The 20,098-nt window shown below is 47.0% G+C and overlaps 1 protein-coding gene across 1 annotated transcript in view; it reads right to left on the bottom strand.

The window, feature by feature from the left end:
- The window catches only part of LOC144684024 (glypican-6-like), a 245,264-nt gene that overhangs the window by 87,267 nt on the left and 137,899 nt on the right, over positions 1-20,098 (bottom strand). The window contains exon 3 of the mRNA XM_078547731.1: positions 1,761-2,152. Within this exon, the coding sequence (XP_078403857.1) occupies positions 1,761-2,152 (392 nt within the window). The remainder of the gene's footprint in view (positions 1-1,760; positions 2,153-20,098) is intronic.

The following is a 20,098-nucleotide window of genomic DNA, read 5'->3' as shown; positions in this document are numbered from 1 at the left end:
TGAAAAGTTTGCAGTCCCTCATGAAGGAAGCAGAGTTTCAATGAGATTGACTCACAGTGTTTACTGATATCTATGTGGGTTGCTGAGAAATCTATGGAATCTGTTTTGGTCGCATTCATTGTATAGTGTGATGTGTTTGACCACCGTTTGCCTGTTAATTCACTTGTACCTCATATTAACGCTGAATATTAGGGTATAAGATAGATATTGTAAATGATTTTAGCTTTTGAATAGTCTCTGCGTTGATCTTGTATCGTAAAGTTTATTTTTGTTTATTCAACACCTGTGGAATCTTATGGCTTTATTCTCTGAGCAAGTGTCTTGAATCTCAAACTTAATTTATTTTAAATTAAACGTCATTGGTCCCTAACTAGACCTTACCAAAAACTTTGGGGGGGGTCTGGTCTAGGGTCATAACACATCTGTAAATAGCTATTGACAAACCCTTAAATAAAGAAACCTAATTGTTTTTTATTTCCGCAACATTCAGACAGAAAGCAGAGAGTCGGGATAAATGGGTCTTTTTCTGGATGGCAAGCTGTAACTAGTGGGGTGCCACAGGGTTCGATCCTTGGGCCCCAACTATTTACAATCTATATTAATGACTTGGATTCAGGGATAGAAGGTACTATAGCTAAATTTACAGATGACACCAAAATAGGTGGGAAAGTAAGTTGCAATGAAGAAATAAGAAATTTACAAATGGATATGGACAGGTTAGGTGAATGGGCCAAAATTTGGCAGATGGAGTTTAACGTGGATAAGTGTGAGGTGATCTATTTTGGTCAGAAGAATAAAAAGGCAACTTATTATTTAAATGGAGAGAAGCTTCAGGATGCTTCAGTACAGAGGGATCTGGGTGTCCTTGTGCATGAATCGCTGAATGCTGGTATGCACAGCAGGTAATGAGGAAGGCAAATGGAATTTTGGCATTTATTGCTAAAGGAATAGAGTATAAAAATAGGGAAATGTTGTTGCAACTGTACAAGGCATTGGTGAGACCGCACCTGGAGTACTGTGCACAGTTTTGGTCCCCTTACTTGAGGAAGGATGTAATTGCATTGGAGGTGGTTCAGAGGAGGTTCATTAGATTGATTCCAGAGATGCAGGGCTTGTCTTATGAGGAGGGATTGAGCAGTTTAGGCCTATACTCGCTAGAGTTTAGAAGGATGAGGGGACATCTAATTGAGGTATATAAGATGCTAAAGGGGAAAGACAAAGTAGATGTGGAGCAGATGGTTCCCCTTGTGAGGCATTCTACAATGAGAGGCCATAGTTTTAGGCTAAGGGGTGGTAGATTTAAATCAGAGATGAGGAGGAATTATTTTTCTCAAAGGGTCGTGAATCTGTGGAATTCACTACCTCAGAGTGCAGTGGATGCCGGGACATTGAATAAATCTAAGGAGATGGACAGATTTTTAATTAGTAACGGGTTGAAAGGTTATGGGGAGAGGGCGGAAAATTGGAGTTGACGCCGAAATGTGATCAGCCATAATCGTATTGAATGGCGGGGCAGGCTCGAGGGGCTGAATTGCCTACTCCCGCTCCTAGTTCTTATGCTCTTAAAAAATGAATGGCTCAATCTGGTTTCTGATGTTTAATGTAAAAGCGAAAATTCAAGTTACCATCACTGTCCCAAAAGTAGCTTCCCTTTAGGGAAAAGGAGAGTTATCAGTCATTTCACAGACAGTACTATAAGCACAGCAATGGATAAGGGACACTGTACAGCTTGGTCATAGCAACAAGTTCTCTTTACTTACTGTGGAGACTTTGCTCACTACATCTTGTGCGACATCGAGACCTTGTGCAAAGGTTCGAGCAGCAATAAATGCTCTCGTCACCTGAAGCTTCAGCTTACGCGGTACGTCTCCAAATGGCTTCAGCTGCTCTGTATATTTGCTAACACATTCCAGATATTCTTCAGTGAAATGATTCTGAGGGTTCACCAACTGAAACATCCGCTCCAGGAGACGAGCCCAGAAGTCACTCAGCATGTCCTCCAGATTTAGATTTCCAACCACATAGTACCTCTTCATCTCCTTAAATAGGTCCTGGAATACCTCCGAGTTTTGCATGTATAGTTGACCATAAGTCCGTACAAACATATCATTCAAGGATTTCTCTGCATTTTCTATCAGCTCCTTGAAAAATTCTGTGGAAAATGAATGATTGAATGACATCCATTATTTGCTGATTAAATTGAACCAACCAACAATTTCTAACATTAATATTCATACCTATTATAACAGATATATCTGGTGGATTAAACTGTTAAGTCATTGTGATATTTGAACTGCAGGAAACAACAAAGTCTCACACCCTTCCCTTCCTTCGAGGATCATCATTTTGCTCAATAACTTCATAATAGCCTCCTTTTTCACTCATACAATAAAAAAGGGATAGAGAAAGGAAGATTAACAGGGCAAAGACCACAGAATAAAGAATTATTGTTTCATGTGAGTCCAGAATCAAAGTCAAATACTTTAGTTTGAAGACTGATGCCGGAAATTTCACTTTTCCATTAGAGATGACTTCCATGATGCGATAGGCACATAGAGGTCAATTAGTCTTGTAGGCGCTGGTACAGAAGTTCCAATAGGAACATTGTAGATAGGCGCCAGGCATTTACTTAGACCGAGTTCTTGTTCTGAGCTGCTGCAGGCTAGATGGGAAAAGGCAGACTAAATGGCAGCGCAGCAAGATAGTATAACAGGGTCTTCCAGATGGGGGGAGTCATTGTGGCTTTGACAAAGGATGTCTATTCCTTTGTCTGGATTCTTGAGATTATAAGTGTTTCAATCATTAAGAATTTCGAAGGAGGTTGCAGGGCCCTTTGTCCTATCAGACTCGTAGTCTCCGTTGGCCAGGCCTAGCTTAGGAAATGTAGATGGCCATTGTATAATTCTCTTTGAATTTGATCTCTGCAGCCACAGGGGTAGCTAATGTCTCTTCAAAGAGAGCAAGGTGTCAACTTTTAGGATATTTCCAGATTAGCTCCTATTGTTCAGGTGTCATGAAAATATAATAATTCTCAGTATATTATTGTGATTTATTGTAAAGGAAGGTCAATAGTGGGGTTTGGATAGTTTCTCTGTGTGTGTGTGTGTGTGTGTGTGTGTGGGGGAGGGATTTAACTGAATTGGAGACAGCTGGTCTGGAGGCTTTGAGTCATCAACAAGAAGCTGGGTTTGAAATGCTAAATAAGTAAACATGGCTGAGGTTTTTGTATGTGAGGTGTGAGGAGAACTTGCATTTTTAGATAAATTAGGGTAGTTTGAATTTCAAAGAGATGGTAGGATGTTACATCTAGCTAGAAGAAGCTAAACCAAACAGTGTGTTTATTTTTCCAAAGGTTACTGATAATATGAACACTATGAAAAGATTTATATTATGAGAAAGGTAAAGTTCCAAAGACATATTGGAACAATGGAATTTACATTAAAAAAGGAGAAACATGTATAAAGGAGATGAGGTTATGTGTCAGAGGAGAAGGCATTCTAAGATCTAACAAGTGTGAAACGCCTCCAGCCTCTGTGCATCAAGTTGCTGTCTACAGGAACCGAAGCTCAGAAAACTCACTTTGAATCTCACTGTCCAGGGTATTGTGTTGCTTTGCCTGGGTCTGTTTAAATCTATTTATTTTTCCTGTTGTCTTAACGGAGGTGTAACTGGGAGCCAGATTAATTAGGGGTATTAGGAGTTATTATTGTAGTAATTTGTAGACCTATGTATGTGCTTAAAATCTTTCCTTTTGTGAATAAATGTTTAATTTAGTTTTCTAAAAAACCTCTGAAGTCGTGGTAGTCTTATTATTTCTGAATTCAGGGCATGCATCTCGAAATAAAATACAAATTGCAAAACAGTTGTGAACGCACGATCAAGTTTCCCTCGTGGATTTAATCTGCCTGGTACACATCATCTGTCACATCATAACACAGGGTTACAGCCAGACATAGCTTCAGCCTTTTAAAGTCTTTGTCCAGTTTTTAAAATTTTAGGGAGCAGCCATGTTGATATCAACATCAACTACTTCCTAAAATATATATCCAGTGGCCATTCCTTCACTGTCGCTGGGTCAAAATCCTGGAACCCCCTCCCTAACAGCACTGTGGGTGTACCTACACCACAGGGACTGCAGCGGTTCAAGAAGGCAGCTCACCACCACCTTCTCAAGGGCGATTTGGGATGGGCAATAAATGCTGACCTAGCCACTGAAGCCCACATCCCATGACTGAATTTTTAAAAAAAAATTAATAGGGCAGAATTTTCTGCCTGTCAGGTGGGCGGAGCAGGAGCGGCCGCAGGCGGCATGGACCTGATCAGCGCCCGCAATTGGGGCCGTGCTGCCATTTTACATGGACAGGCCAATTAAGACCCACACAGCGCATTTCCAACTCCAGTGAATAGCGGGCGTATGCGGGCTGTGGTGGGCAAGCACAGGCCACCGGGTCCAATGGTGACCCGGCAGTCTGTTTAAAGGAATGCCTGGCAGCCTCCTGTCGGCTGCTCACAATGGCCAGTTCGAGGTCACACACAGGGGGTCTGCTGAGCAGGGCCAGGCTGCAGGGTCAGCCCCAGGAGCAGGCCAGGCTGCAGGGTCAGCCACAGGAGCAGGGCCAGGCTGCAGAGTCAGCCACAGGAGCAGGGCCAGGCTGCAGGGCCAGCCCCAGGAGCAGGGCCAGGCTGCAGGGTCAGCCCCAGGAGCAGGGCCAGGCTGCAGGGTCAGCTCCAGGAGCAGGGCCAGGCTGCAGGGTCAGCCCCAGGAGCAGGGCCAGGCTGCAGGGTCAGCTCCAGGAGCAGGGCCAGGCTGCAGGGCCAGCCCCAGGAGCAGGGCCAGGCTGCAGGGTCAGCCCCAGGAGCAGGGCCAGGCTGCAGGGTCTGCCCCAGGAGCAGGGCCAGGCTGCAGGGTCAGCCACAGGAGCAGGGCCAGGCTGCAGGGTCTGCCACAGGAGCAGGGCCAGGCTGCAGGGTCTGCCACAGGAGCAGGGCCAGGCTGCAGGGTCTGCCACAGGAGCAGGGCCAGGCTGCAGGGTCTGCCACAGGAGCAGGGCCAGGCTGCAGGGCCAGCCCCAGGAGCAGGGCCAGGCTGCAGAGTCAGCCACAGGAGCAGGGCCAGGCTGCAGAGTCAGCCACAGGAGCAGGGCCAGGCTGCAGGGTCACCCCCAGGAGCAGGGCCAGGCTGCAGGGTCAGCCCCAGGAGCAGGGCCAGGCTGCAGGGTCTGCCACAGGAGCAGGGCCAGGCTGCAGGGTCAGCCCCAGGAGCAGGGCCAGGCTGCAGGGTCAGCCCCAGGAGCAGGGCCAGGCTGCAGGGCCAGCGGGGGGCCAAAGCGCCCCTCGCTTTTCTGATGACTGCCTTGCTGCCCTCCTCGAGGAGGTGGCCGCACGGCGGGAGGTGTTGGTTCGCCCAGGATGGGAGGAGGAGGCCCCCCCCCATCCCACCCCCCAACATGACCAAACATGCATGGGAGGAGGTAGCAGAGGTGGAGAGATCCCGCGGCGTGGTGCGGCGCACCTGGATCCAGTGCCGTAAGCGCATCAACTATTTGTTGCGCTCTGGAAGGGTGAGTACCATGTTGGCATTGGACATTTAACCCAGCAGGTAGAGTTAGCCTTTGAGGGCACCCCCCCCTCCCCCCCCCCCCACCCCAAGTCTTACTGCCGTGACTGCATTGAATCATGTTGGCCATTTCTCGCACGCTGGGTGGGCAAGCAGATAGTGCCCATGCTTACATCAGCCTGAGTGGTTCATGAGGAGAAGAGTTCTCCCCCGCATCATGTATTGCTCTTAGTCACACATGACTAGTCTGGGGCAACCTGCAGCTAGGCGCATACTGAGGACCCCAACACATGTCCTATTCAGGGTGGTGAGATTGCGGAAGGGGAGCCTCAAGGTATCGTGGCCAAGTGCCATCTGCTGCCCTCGACGCTGCACCTAGTTGCGCCTCCTTGCTATGGGAGCTAAGACCGTGTGTATCCTAAAGTGATGGATGCAGAATGTGTCCAAGGTGACTGTTGGGGGGTGGGGGGGGTGTGGGAGCAGGCATACTAACTTTGTGTGACTGATCAGCAGTAGCTGGGACAGGAGGCACTGCAAGCCTGAGATGGGCCACTGTGGTTGGGGTGCGGTGTGCGTGTGCAGAGTACATGTACGATTAGCCGCAATGACTGGTCTTCTCTGTTTTTCAGGAGAAGAATGCTCACAATACATGTGAGCATTTGTGGACTGAAGGCAGCCAGGCCCAGCTCATGATTTTAAGCCGTTTCGAGCAGGAGGCCCTGGAGCTTGAGAGGCACCATGTGCCCAGGTCCACAGGTGTTGGTGAGGCTGGGGTGGAACGGCCAGGTATTTGAAGTCAACAGTGACATCCGCTCTGTCTTCCCACCATCCATAGCACTGATGATTGTTTGGTTTGTTATTGTTGCAACATTGCTCATTCACAGATTGATAGAGTCAGAGGTGTGGATCATAGAAAAAGGTCCCTCGGCCCTTCGAAGATGCGCGTGACAAGCACCTTCCAAAGTCGCCTTATCCGACCACTATCCCCACTGCCTTGTAAGCCCTGGCATCGCAGCTGCACATCCAAATATTTATTACTTGTTAGGAGGGTTTCTGCATCCACCACCCTTTCAGGCAGTGCGACCCACATTACATAAGAACATAACATAAGAGCATAAGAACTAGGAGCAGGAATGGGCAATTCAGCCCCTCGAGCCTGTCCCACCATTCATTACGATCATGGCTGATCTCATTTCGGCCTCAACTCCAATTTCCTGCCCTCTCCCCATAACCTTTCAACCCATTACTAATTAAAAATCTGTCTATCTCCTCCTTAAATTTATTCAGCGTCCCGGCATCTACTGCACTCTGAGGTAGTGAATTATACAGATTCATGACCCTTTGATTTAAATCTACCACCCCTTAGCCTAAAACTATGGCCTCTCGTTCTAGAATGCCCCATAAGGGGAAACATCCGCTCCACATCTACTTTGTCTATCCCCTTTAGCATCTTATATACCTCAATTAGATCTCCTCTCGACCTTCTAAACTCTAGCGAGTATAGGCCTAAACTGCTCAATCTCTCCTCACAAGACAAACCCCACATCTCTGGAATCAATCTAGTGAACTTCCTCTGAACTGCCTCCAATGCAACTATATCCTTCCTCAAGTAAGGGGACCAAAATTGTGCACAGTACTCCAGGTGCGGTCTCACCAATGCCTTGTACAGTTGCAACAACACTTCCCTATTTTTATATTCTATTCCTTTAGCAATAAAGGCCAAAATTCCATTTGCCTTCCTCATTACCTGCTGTACCTGCATAGTAGCATTCAGCGACTCATGCACGAGGACACCCAGATCCATCTGCGCTGAAGTATTCTGAAGTTTCTCTCCATTTAAATAATAAGTTGCCTTTTAATTCTTCCGACCAAAATGGATAATCTCACACTTATCCACGTTAAACTCCATCTGCCAAATTTTGGCCCATTCACCTAACCTGTCCATATCCATTTGTAAATTTCTTATTTCTTCATTACAACTTACTTTTCCATCTATAAGACCATAAGACATAGGAGCAGAAATTAGGCCATTCGGCCCATCAAGTCTGCTCTGCCATACAATCATGGCTGATAAGTTTCTCAACCCCATTCTCCCGCCTTCTCCTATTTTGGTGTCATCTGCAAATTTAGCTATAGTACCTTCTATCCCTGAATCCAAGTCATTAATATAGGTTGTAAATAGTTGGGGCCCAAGGACCAAACCCTGTGGTAGCCCACTAGTTACAGCTTGCCATCCAGAAAAAGACCCATTTATCCCGACTCTCTGCTTTCTGTCGGTTAGCCAATCCTCTATCCAAGCTAATATATTACCCCTAACTCCGTGTGATCTTATCTTGTGTATTGATCTTTTGTGCAGCACCTTATCAAAGGCTTTCTGGAAGTCCAGCTATACTACATCTACAGGATCCCCATTATCCACTTTGCTTGTCACATCTTCAAAGACCTCTAGCAAATTAGTCAAACACGATTTACTCTTCATAAAACCATGCTGACTCTGATGGATCACATTTTGACTTTCCAAATGCCCTCTTCCTTAATAATGGATTCCAACAATTTCCCAACGACAGATGTTAAACTAACTGGTCTATAGTTTCCTACTTTCTGCGCCGCCCCACCCCCTCCTTTTTGAAATAGGGTGTTATATTAGCATTTTTCCAATCCACTGGAACCTTTCCAGAATCCAGGGAATTTTGGAATATTATAGTCAATGCATCCACTATCTCCACTGCCACTTCCTTTAAGACCCTGGGATGTAGGCCATCAGGTCCTGGGGATTTGTCACCCTTTAATCCCAATAGTTTGCTCAGTACTTTTTCTCTAGTGATGGTGATTGTCCTAAGTTCCTCCTTCTCTATACCCTCTGCTCTATCTGTTACTATTGGGATGGTACTAGTGTCCTCCACTGTGAAAACTGAGGCAAAATATTAATTAAGCATCTCTGCCATTTCTGTGTTCCCCACTATTAATTCCCCAGTCTCGTCCTCCAAGGGACCGACATTCACTTTAGCTGCGCTCTTTCCTTTTACATACTTGTAGAAGCTTTTGCTATCAGTTTTTACATTTTGCGCTAGTTTTCTTTCATAATTTACCTTTGCTCTTTTTATTATTTTTTTAGTAACCCTTTGTTGATCTTTAAAAGTTTCCCAATCTTCCAGCCAGTCACTAACCTTTGCAATTTGGTGTACCTTAATTTTTGCCTTTATGTTATCTTTAACTTCCTTGCTTAGCCATGGATGCTTTTTCCCCCTCTTATCATCTTTCTTCCTCTTTGGAATATATTTTTCTTGGGAGGAGTTGAATATCTCCTTAAATATCTGCCACTGTTCATCAACTGTCCTACCTTGTAGTCTTCCTGCCCAGTCCACTAGGGCCAAATCTGCCCTCATGCCTATATAGTTGCCTTTGTTTAACTCCAAAACACTAGTGTGGGACTCAAGTTTCTCACTCTCAAACTGAACTTGAAATTCTAGCATGCTATGATCACTCTTCCCTAGAGGATCCTTTACTCTGAGATCATTAATTAATCCAATCTCATAACACAAAACCAAATCCAGAATAGCCTGCTCCCTGGTTGGTTCCACAACATATTGCTCCAAGAAACAATCTCTAATACACTCTATGAACTCCCCCCTCAAGGCTACGTTTGCTAATTTGATTAGTCCAGTCTATATGCATATTAAAATCACCCATGATTATTATCGTGCCTTTCTTACATGCTCCCAGTAGTTCCTGATTTATTCTGTGCCCTACTGCTGAACTACTGTTTGGGGACCTGTAGGTTACTCCCACCAGGGATTTCTTTCCCTTGCTATTTCTTATTTCTACCCAGACTGACTCTACGTCTTGCTCTCCAGTGCCTATGTCATTCCTATAGCACTGATCTCTTCCTTTCCTAACAAAACCACGCCACATCCTTTTCCTTCCTGCCTATCCTTCCAAAACACTGAGTACCCTTGGACATTCAACTCCCAAACCTGTTCTCGCTGTAACTGCGTCTCAGTAATCACCATCAAATCATACCTATTTATCTCTATTTGCGCTGTTAACTCATTAGTTTTATTCCGAATGCTACGTGCATTCAGATACAAAGCCTTTAAGTTTGCCCTATTGTCAATTTTCCCTACTCTTATATGACTCTTTGGTGCAATATGGCGTTCACACACTCTGTCCCTTCCTTTCACTTTTTGGTAACAATCAGCCTAGTCACTAACCTGCACTCTTACCCTCCCCTTAAACTTTGATTTTTATATTTCCATGCAATTAAACCCTGCACCCCCCTATTTAGTTTAAAGCCCTATCTACAAGCCTAGTTATGCGTTTCGCCAGGACACTGGTCCCAGCCTGATTCAAATGGAGCCCATCCGAACGGAATAGCTCCCTCTTTCCCCAATACCGGTGCCAATGTCCCATGAATTCAAACCCATTTCTCCCACACCAACCTTTGAGCCACACATTTACCTCTTTAATCTTATTGACCCTGTGCCAATTAGCTCATGGCTCAGGTAGTAATCTGGAGATTATTACCTTTTTGGTTCTGCTTTTTAATTTAGCCCCTAGCTGCTCGTATTCCCTCAAAAGAACATCTTTCCTCATTCTACCTATATCGTTGGTACCTACGTGGACCACGACAACTGGATCTTTCCCCTCCCACTCCAAGTTCCTCTGCAGTCCAAATGAGATATCCTTAACCCTGGCACCAGGTAGGCAACACAGCCTTTGGGACTCTAGATCCTGGCTACAGAGAACAGTATCTATTCCCAACTATACTATCCCCGATTACAACTACACTTCTCTTTTCTCCCCACACTTGAATGGCTCCCTGTACCACGGTGCTATGGTCAGTTTGCTCATCCTCCCTACAGTCCCCGCTCTCGTCCACACAGGGAGCAAGAATCTCGAACCTGTTGGATAACAGCAAGGGCTGAGGCTCTTGCAGTGCTACTTCCTGGATAACTCTACCTGCCTCACTCATAGTCAGACCCTCCTATCCCTGACCACTGGCCGAATTTAAGGTAGTGAATCTAAGGGGTGTGACTGTCTCCTGAAACAAAGCGTCCAGGTAACTCACCCTCCCTGATGTGTCACAGTGTCCGAAGTTCAGACTCTAGCTCATCAACTCTGAGCCGGAGTTCCTCAGCCAACCAACATTTGCTACAGATGTGGTCACAAGGAACCACAATGGGGTCCACCAGCTCCCACATCATGCAGCTACAACACCACGCCTGGCCCTGCATCTCTATTTTATTTAATTTGTTTTTAAATTGCCTACTGGTTTTTAATTTATCAAACTAAAATATTTCTCTTATTTACCTTTAAGAATGCAAGTTAGAATAGAGATTCAAAATACACTTTTTAAAATCAACTGGAACTCGTTCTCTCTGCTGAGTTGAAGCTGAAGTTTTAGGCCTCCGATCCTGGGCCCCATTAGTCACCTTTAATCTGAAATCTACTTAGAATAGGTCGTTCAAACTAGCAGTTACTTACCAACCAATGAACGTACAGTTTTCCTGTGATGTCACTCTGTGTTTTTTCACTTGGCGACGGTGACTGCAGAGGACACTCTTCCCAGACTGTGTGCAAAGATTGCTCATCTCCTCACCTGTCAACCTCATGCCCCTTACCTTAAATCAATGCCACCAGGTTACTCATCCCTCCGCCAAGGGGAAAAGTTCCTTTCTGTCGACCCTGGAGGTGTTGGCAGACTTAAAAGTGGACAAATCTCCAGGTCAGGGTGATTTGTGTCCCAGACTGCTGAGGGAAGCAAGAGAGGAGATCGCAGGGGCTCTGACCCAAATTTTTAATGGCCACAGGGGAGGTGCCAGAGGACTGGAGAACAGCTGATGTGGTTCCACTATTTAAGAAGGGTCGTAGAGATAAGGCAGGGAACGACAGGCCAGTGAGTCTCACGTCAGTGGTAGGGAAACTATTGGAGAAATTCTGAAGGAGAGAATCTATCTCCACTTGGAGAGGCAAGGTTTGATCAGGGATAGTCAGCATGGCTTTGTCAGAGGGAGGTCATGCCTAACAAATTTGATTGAATTTTTTGAGGAGGTGACCAAGTGTGTAGATGAGGGTAGTGCAGTTAATGTAGTTTATATGGATTTCAGCAAAGCCTTTGACAAGGTCCCACATGGGAGACTTATAAAGAAGACAAATGTACATGGGATACATGGTAAAAATAAAAATACCTGGAAAAACTCAGCAGGTCTGGCAGCATCTAAGCAATTAAGTTTACTTAGTTCTGTTGAAGAGTCATACGGACTCGAAATGTTAACTGTGTTCCTCTCCGCAGATGCTGCCAGATCTGCTGAGTTTTTCCAGGTATTTTTATTTTTGTTTTGGATTTCCAGCGTCCAAGTTTTTTGCTTTTATCTTGGGATACAGGGCAATTTGATACGGTGAATTCAAAATTGGCTTAGTTGTAGGAGACAGAGGGTGATGACAGAAGGATGCTTTAGTGACTGGAAGCCAGTGTCCAGTGGTGTACCACAGGGATCTGTGCTGGGTCCCCTATTATTCGTCATTTATAGAAATGACAAAGGTGACTATGTGGGGGGTAGGATTAGTAAGTTTGCGGATGACACAAAGATTGGCCGGGTGGTTAACAGTGAGATTGAGTGTCTTGGGCTACAGGAAGATATAGACAGGATGGTCAAATGGGCAGACAAGTGGCAGATGAAAAGTGTGAGGTGATACACTTTGGAAGGAGTAATTTGACAAGGAAGTATTCAATGAACGGCATGGCACTAGGAAGTTCTGAGGAACAAAGGGACCTTGGCGTGTGTGTCCATAGATCTCTGAAGGCAGAGGGGCATGTTAGTGGGGTGGTGAAAAAGGCATATGGGACACTTGCCTTTATCAATGGAGGCAGAGATTACAAAAGTAGGGAGGTCATGTTGGAGTTGTATAGAACCTTGGTGAGGCCACAGCTGGAGTACTGTGTGCAGTTCTGGTCGCCACATTATAGGAAGGATGTGATTGCACTGGAGGGGGTGCAGAGGAGATTCACCAGGATGTTGCCTGGGATGAAACATTTAAGTTATGAAGAGAGGTTAGATAGACTTGGGTTGTTTGCGTTGGAGCAGAGAAGACTGAGGGGCGACCTGATCGAGGTGTACAAGATTATGAGGGGCATGGACAGGGTGGATAGGGAGCAGCTGTTCCCCTTAGTTGAAGGGTCAGTCATGAGGGGACGTAAGTTCAAGGTGAAGGGCAGGAGGTTTAGGGGGGATATGTGGAAAAATCTTTTTACCCAGAGGGTGGTGACAGTCTGGAATGCGCTGCCTGGGAGGGTGGTGGAGGCGGGCTGCCTCACAGCCTTTAAAAAGTACCTGGATGAGCACTCGGCACATCATAACATTCAAGGCTATGGGCCAAGTGCTGGTAAATGGGATTAGGTAGGTAGGTCAGGTGTTTCTCATGTATCGGTGCAGACTCGATGGGCCTATTCTGCACTGTGAATCTGTGATTCTATCTATGCCCCTCATAATGTTATGTTAACCTCAATAATGTCACCCCTCAATCTCCTCTGCTCCAGGGGAAATATCCCCAGCCGATGCTATGTCTCCTCAAAAGTCAAACTCTCCAGCCCAGCCAGCATCCTGGTCAGCGACCTCTGCACTCCCTCCACTCCAATCACATCCCTCCCGTGAAGCGCTGATCACAACTGCACACAAAACTATAGCTGTGGCCTAGGCAGCATTTTCTGCACTTGCAACATGACCTCCCTGTTCCTACATTCTATTCCCCGGCTAATAAAGGCAAGTATGGCATTTATCTTCTTAAATGCCTTGTGTACCTGTCCCGCTACCTTAACAGGCCTGCCAACATGCCCAGCAAAGTCCCTCTGATCCTCCTTACTTTCCACCGTCCTGCCATTCCTTGTGTATTCCCGTACCTTGTTTTCTCTGCCCAAGTGCATCACCTCACACTTATCCACATAACATTCCATTTGGTATTCCTTAGGCCATTTGACCAGCCCGTCTGTATCCGCCTGTAATATTAGGGTCTCCTCCTGACTATTTGCCACCCCACCAATATTCGTCTCCCTAGGTTCTGGAAGGTTGAGCACATAACGAGACAGGGGGAAAGGGATGAAGTATGTTACTGTGTGCATGCTAACTGATCCACTGTCCTTGTTGTTCGTTTCAGCATCATCTGAGCCTGGCTGCCAGGAGCAATTGCAGGTGCCCCCACCCTCACACCTGAGGGCCCTCAACTGTCACCTGCGTCACACCATTTCTGCGAGGCAGACACCAGCGCAGAGACTAGCACCTCGGTGGGAATTGCAACATCAGCTAGTGTCCCGGGGCACAGTGGAGAGGGCACTTCACAATCACTGGAGGAGCCAACAGAGACAGAGAGTGCCAATGGCGCCAGCAGTCGGAGGACTGCAGGGGACCAGGCACATGCTGAATCGGTGCCTGATGATGTGCCTCTGTCGTCCGCCACACAGCAGCTGCAGGAAATGCGACCGAGTGTGTGGGAGCATCTGGGAGTGTTGCATGAGACTATGCTTTGCTTGGTGTCCGTGGTGGAGGAGTCCACACGGAGCAATCAGTGATGCAATGAGCCTCATGGCAGAACGTCTTGCTTCCTCCATGGAGAGTGGCGACTCTCATGGAGAGGGGCTTCCAAGAGAACAAGCAGCTTCTCCTGGGGTTACACTGGGACCTGCAAGCCCTCGCGCCAGTGGCCACAGCTGGTCATTGGCAATGTAGGAGATGGTGTGGGCTTCAAGCTTCCCAGCTCGTTGCCCATCCATTGATGGTGAGCAGGGAGTTCCAGGGCGACCTCACGTCGGGGAGCAGCTGCCTGTCATATCTGCGGGCTCCTCTCACAGTGCTCCAGATGAGGGCAACAGCTCCTCCGCCCCTCTCCCAGGGTGAGGCTGCGACGACTGGGGAGATGCCCCTGGCAGATCCCTCCCAGGCGGGGCCAGCACATGCTCCACGGGCCAGAGGACGGCTGCCAAGGTCATCGAGGCCAATAGGACAGCAGAGTCAGCAGGCTCACTTAGATGCCATTCTGAACGATGGGGTGGCACCAAGACGTAAACGTAAGCACCTTAGGCACACCGCGGGTTTCTCATTGGTGCTTTTGTGTTGGCCCTAGATTAAGGACTTATTATTTGTTTATGCTTGAAAAACATTTTGGTTTGACTCTGTGTGACTTTATGATGGTGAAAATTAAAACTAGATGTGTTACCATGGCTGAGGGTGGCTCCTTTGTTCTGCATTTGTATGTTTTACATACATGTCATGAGTGTTTGAGTGGACATTCTAGTTTATGTCCAAAGCACTTAGTTGCAGCTGATGAAGTGACAGATTTAGCACTTAGGTGCCGAGTATGGATGCGCCAGGCAATGCTGGTCCTTCAGATCCATTTGTGTGGAGCTAGCTGAAGGTTCATTGGGTTAAAGTCTCCCGGGTGTTCCTGCCTCCTTGGTGTAATGTTGGGTCAGCGTTTAGCCCCTCATCATTTCCCTGTGCTTCTTCATCCTCAAAATCAGTGCTGGACTCATCGTGTGCAGCCGCATCCACTGCATCAACATCTTCATCGTCCACTGCGTCCCCCCTTTCCAGTGAAAGATTGTGGAGAGCGCAGCATGCTACCACTATCACTGAGACACGAACTGGGGAGTACTGGAGTGTGCACCCCGAGCGGTCCAGGCATCGGAAGCGAATCTTGAGAAGACCGATGGTTCTCTCCACCACAGCCTTTGTGGAGCCGTGGCTCCTATTGTACTGCTGTTCAGCTTCTGTTCTTGGATGGTGGAGAGGTGTCATGAGCCACCTTCTGAGGGGATATCCCTTGTCACCCAGCAGCCATCCATCCAGCCGAGCCAGAGCACTGAAGAGCCCCGGCACCTGGGAGAGTCTGAGGATGTAGGCGTCGTGGGAGCTGCCTGGGTACCTTGCATAGACTTGTAGAATCAGCATCCTGTGATCACACACTATCTGCACGTTCATAGAGTGGAAGCCCTTCCTGTTGACAAAGGCACCGGGCTCACCTGCTGGCGCCTTGATGGCCACATGTGCAGTCTATTGCACCCTGGACACGGGGGAAGCCAGCAATCGCTGCAAAGCCTCTAGCTCACTGTGTCTGACTTGCCTAGTCCCAGTGGAAGTGGATGAAGGTCAATGCCCGTCTGAACAAAGCGTCAGTAACCTGCCTGACACGAGTGTGAACAGCTGATTGGGAGACACTGCAAAGATCACCTACCAAGCCCTGGAAGGAGCCAGAGGCATAGAAGTTGAGGGCAACTATGACCTTCAGAGCCACTGGCATGGGGTGTCCGCCCACACAGTTAGGAAAGATCTCAGGTCCAATCATCTGACAGATATAGTTGACTGTTTCCCTTGATAGTCAGAGCCTCCTTCGGCACTGCACCTCAGTCATATTAAGGTAGCTGCTTCTCCGCCTGTATACCCTAGCAGCAGGATAGTGGCGTCTTCTGCGGCCCCTTCCACCTTGGACAACCTCTTGGCCCTGCGCCCCTTGTGTCTGTGCCTGTCCTCCCAAAGGTGGAGGCTGGAGGCTGATTGTCCACTCCTGGCCTCCTCCTTATTCTATCCCTCCCTTCATTCTCAGAGGAGCTGCCTCCAGTGGAGATGTCAGAACCCATACCCAGGCTAAAGGGAGGCATCTGGAAAGCTGCAGGCCCGATAAAGATTCCTGACTGCAGAGAGCTGAGCTGAAGGTTCAAAATACACAGAAAGCGGCTGGAATTCGTTCTGAACTGCTACAGATCACACAGGCAAGTATAAAACATTTTCTGTAATAAATACTTCACAGACCAGATTGACAACCCCACTGAGTCCTCTTATCCTGCCCGTGGATGAGTTTTATTAAAAACTCGCTTACCCACTTGCCCGTTGCGCCCGTGCGCCGAGCCAAAGATCGCACGGACGCCTGAAAATCGGCGTCGATTGCCAAGTTAAGGGCCTTAACTAGCCCGTTAATTAATGGCGGGCGCGCATCAAACTTCATCGCGGGCCCGCCCAACGAAATATCACGATGGCGCGCGGTGACCTCGGGACGCTCGCCCAACATCATCGGGCGTCATTTTACACAAGGACATGCGGGGCCCGTCCCCGCAAGTCAAACAGAAAATTCTGCCCATAAAAATACAATGTGAGGCCTTAGATCCATGACATCCCTCGCTGCCTTGAATTCTACTTCATTTTTATTTTGATGTGGTTTTCTGAAGGAAGAATAGGAAGTAAAGAAGCATGCTTATATTCTCTCCATTCACAATGGTATGTCAGACACACTGCCAGCACAGGCAGTGGCCGTTCTCTGCTGTATTTTCTTTTGAGGTTTAAATCTGGATCAGAGCATTAGCAAGGACTTTGTCCAATCCTGGGATGTGGAAGATTTAGTTGGCTTGTTAAGATTCGAAACTTACCTGATGGGGAAGTCTTTCAGGGTTAGGGTTCTGAACTTTCCTCTGTTGGGGATCAGTCATAAGCAGAGCTCTTGGTTTCAGAACTCTGCCTGTCCAATTCCTGATTAAGTATCCTCAAAAGCGTCTGGGGGTTTTGTAGGGTGGTTAGCATTCAGGGGTCAAGTGATGGTCAAGCTGCTTTGGGCTACTGCAGAGGAATGCTGGGTATCTCACTGAGAGTTTTTTAAAAATTCATTCATGGGATGTCAGCATCGCTGGCTAGGCCAGCATTTATTGCCCATCCCTAATTGCCCTGGTTCAGAGAGCATTTAAGAGTCAACCACGCCACTGTGGGTCTGGAGTCATATGCAGGCCAGACCAGGTAAGGACAGCAGATTTCCTTCCTTAAAGGACATTAGTATCAGATCTTTGATCATAGAGCTGAGCTGCTCTTGTCCAGCTTAGCTCCTTCCTGTCCATAGAGTCATTGAGTTGTACAGCACAGAAACAGGCCCTTCAGTCCATCGTGTCTGTGCCAGCCATCAAGCCCCTATCTATTCTAATCCCATTTTCCAGCATTTGGCCCATAGCTCTGTAAGCTATGGCATTTCAAGTGCTCATCTAAATACTTCTTAAATGTTGTGAGGGTTCCTGCCTCTCCCACCCCCTCAGCCAGTGTTAGACTCACTGACCTGTAATTACCTGGTTTCTCCCTACTACTCTTCTTGAATAACAGTACCATATTTGCTGTCCTCCAGTTCTCTGGCACCTCTCCTGTGGCCAGAGAGGATTTGAAAATTAGTGTCAGAGCCCCTGCAATCTCCTCCCTTGCTTCACATAGCAGCCTGGGATACATCTCATCTGGGCCTGGGGATTTATCCAATTTTAAGCCCACCAAAACCTTCTCCCTTTCAATGCTAATTTGTTCAAGTATATCATAGTCCCCCTCCCTGATTTCCACGCCTACATTGTCCTTCTCCGTAGTGAACACAGGTGAAAAATAATAATTTAAAACCTCACCTACATCCTCCGGCTCCACGCACAGATTGCCTCTTTGGTCCCTAATGGGCCCTACTCTTTTTTTCCTTTTTCGAAGGGGTGACCAGGTGTTGTGTAGATGAGGGCAATACATTTGACGTGGTCTACTTGGACTTCAGCAAGGCTTTTGATAAGGCCCCGCATGAGAGACTGATAACGAAGGTAAGAGCCCATGGGATCCAAGGCAATTGGACAAATTGGGTCCAGAATTGGCTGAGTGGCAGGAAGCAGAGGGTGATGGTCGAGGGGTGTTTTTGTGACTGGATGCCTGTGTCCAGTGGGGTTCCACAGGGATCGGTGTTGGGTCCCTTGCTGTTTGTGGTATATATAAATGATTTAGACTTGAATGTCGGCGGGTTGATCAGTAAGTTCGCAGATGACACGAAAATTGGTGGGGTGGTAAATAGTGAGGAGGGTAGCCTTGGATTACAGGAGGATATAGACGGGCTGGTCAGATGGGCTGATCAGTGGCAAATGGAATTTAATCCGGATAAATGTGAGGTGATGCACTTGGGCAGGACAAACAAGGTATGGGAATACACGATGAATGGTAGGACCCTGGGAAGTACCGAGGATCAGAGGGACCTTGGTGTGTTTGTCCACCGGTCCCTTAACGTAGCGGAACAGGTAGATAACGTGGTTAAGAAGGCATATGGGATACCTGCCTTTATTAGCCACAGCATAGAATATAAGAGCAGGGAGGTTATGCTGGAACTGTGTAAAACACTGGTTAGGCCACAGCTAGAGTACTGTGTGCAGTTCTGGAATCGCATTATAGGAAGGATGTGATTGCACTAGAGACAGTGCAGAGGAGATTTACCAGGATGTTGCCTGGGCTGGAGAGTTTTAGTTATGAGGAGAGATTGGATAGACTGGGGTTATTTTCCCTGAAGCAGAGGAGATTGAGGGGGGACATGATTGAGGTGTATAAAATTATGAGGGGCATAGATAGGGTAGACAGGAAGGAATTTTTCCCCTTGGTGGAATGATCAATAACCAGGGGGTATAGATTTAAGGTAAGGGGCAGGAGGTTTAGAGGGGATGTGAGGAAGAATTCTTTCACCCAGAGGGTGGTGGGAATCTGGAACTCACTGCCTGAAAGGGTGGTGGAGGCAGAAACCCTCATAATAGTTAAGAAGTATTTGGATGTGCACTTGCGATGCCACATGGCATACAAGGCTATGGGCCTCATGCTGGAAAGTGGCATTAGAATAGTTAGGTACTTGTTTGACCAATGCAGACTTGATGGGCCGAAGGGCCTTTTTCTGTGCTGTTGACCTCTATGACTCTATGGCTGTAAGGCGAAACCAGAGGTGAAAATATTCTTTGCTTGGGCTGCCTTAAACAACATTAGCAGAGCTTCCTCAATGTTTTGGGATAGGCGGCTGTCTTCATCATCTTCCTTGCTGGAGACAAAGTCTGCTTGTCGAGTTGTTCCAAGATGTTCATCTTGTGTTTCGTAAAAAATTTAAGATAAATGGAGAGAGGCCAAAGTGAACATAAGCCCCTTACAGAATGAGGCTGGGGAAATAATAATGGGGAACCAGGAAATGGCAGAGGAGTTGAATAAATACTTTGCATCAGTCTTCACGGTAGAAGATACTAATAACATTCCAAAATTACTAAATAATCAAGGGAAAAAAGTGGGGGAGGAAATAAATACAATAACTATCACTAGAGAAAAAGTACTAGGGAAACTAATGGGGCTAAAGGCCAAAAATGTCCCCTGGACCTGATGGATTGCATCCCAGGGTATTAAAGGAGGTAGCTACAGAGATAGGGGATCCACTTAGGTTCTGGAAAAGTCCCAGAAGATTGGAGAATGGCCAATTTAATACCCTTATTCAGGGAGGGAGGGAGGGAGACAAAAGACAGGTAATTATAGGCCAGTTAGCTTAACATCTGCTCTTGGGAAAATGTTGGAGTCTATTATAAAGGATGTAATAGCAGAACATTTAGAAATACATAATATAATCAAGCAGAGTCAGCATGGCTTCATGAAAGGGAAATCATTTCTGACAAATTGATTAGAATTCTTTGAGGAGGTAACAAGCAGGATAGATAAAGGGGAACTAGTAGATGTAATATATTTGGATTTCCAAAAGGCGTTCGAT

The sequence above is a fragment of the Cetorhinus maximus genome, chromosome 8 (genome assembly GCF_964194155.1).
Source record: "Cetorhinus maximus chromosome 8, sCetMax3.hap1.1, whole genome shotgun sequence".
Lineage (NCBI taxonomy): Eukaryota > Metazoa > Chordata > Chondrichthyes > Lamniformes > Cetorhinidae > Cetorhinus > Cetorhinus maximus.
The sequence above is the reverse complement of the archived record's forward strand: the minus strand, read 5'-3'. Positions and strand labels throughout refer to the sequence as shown.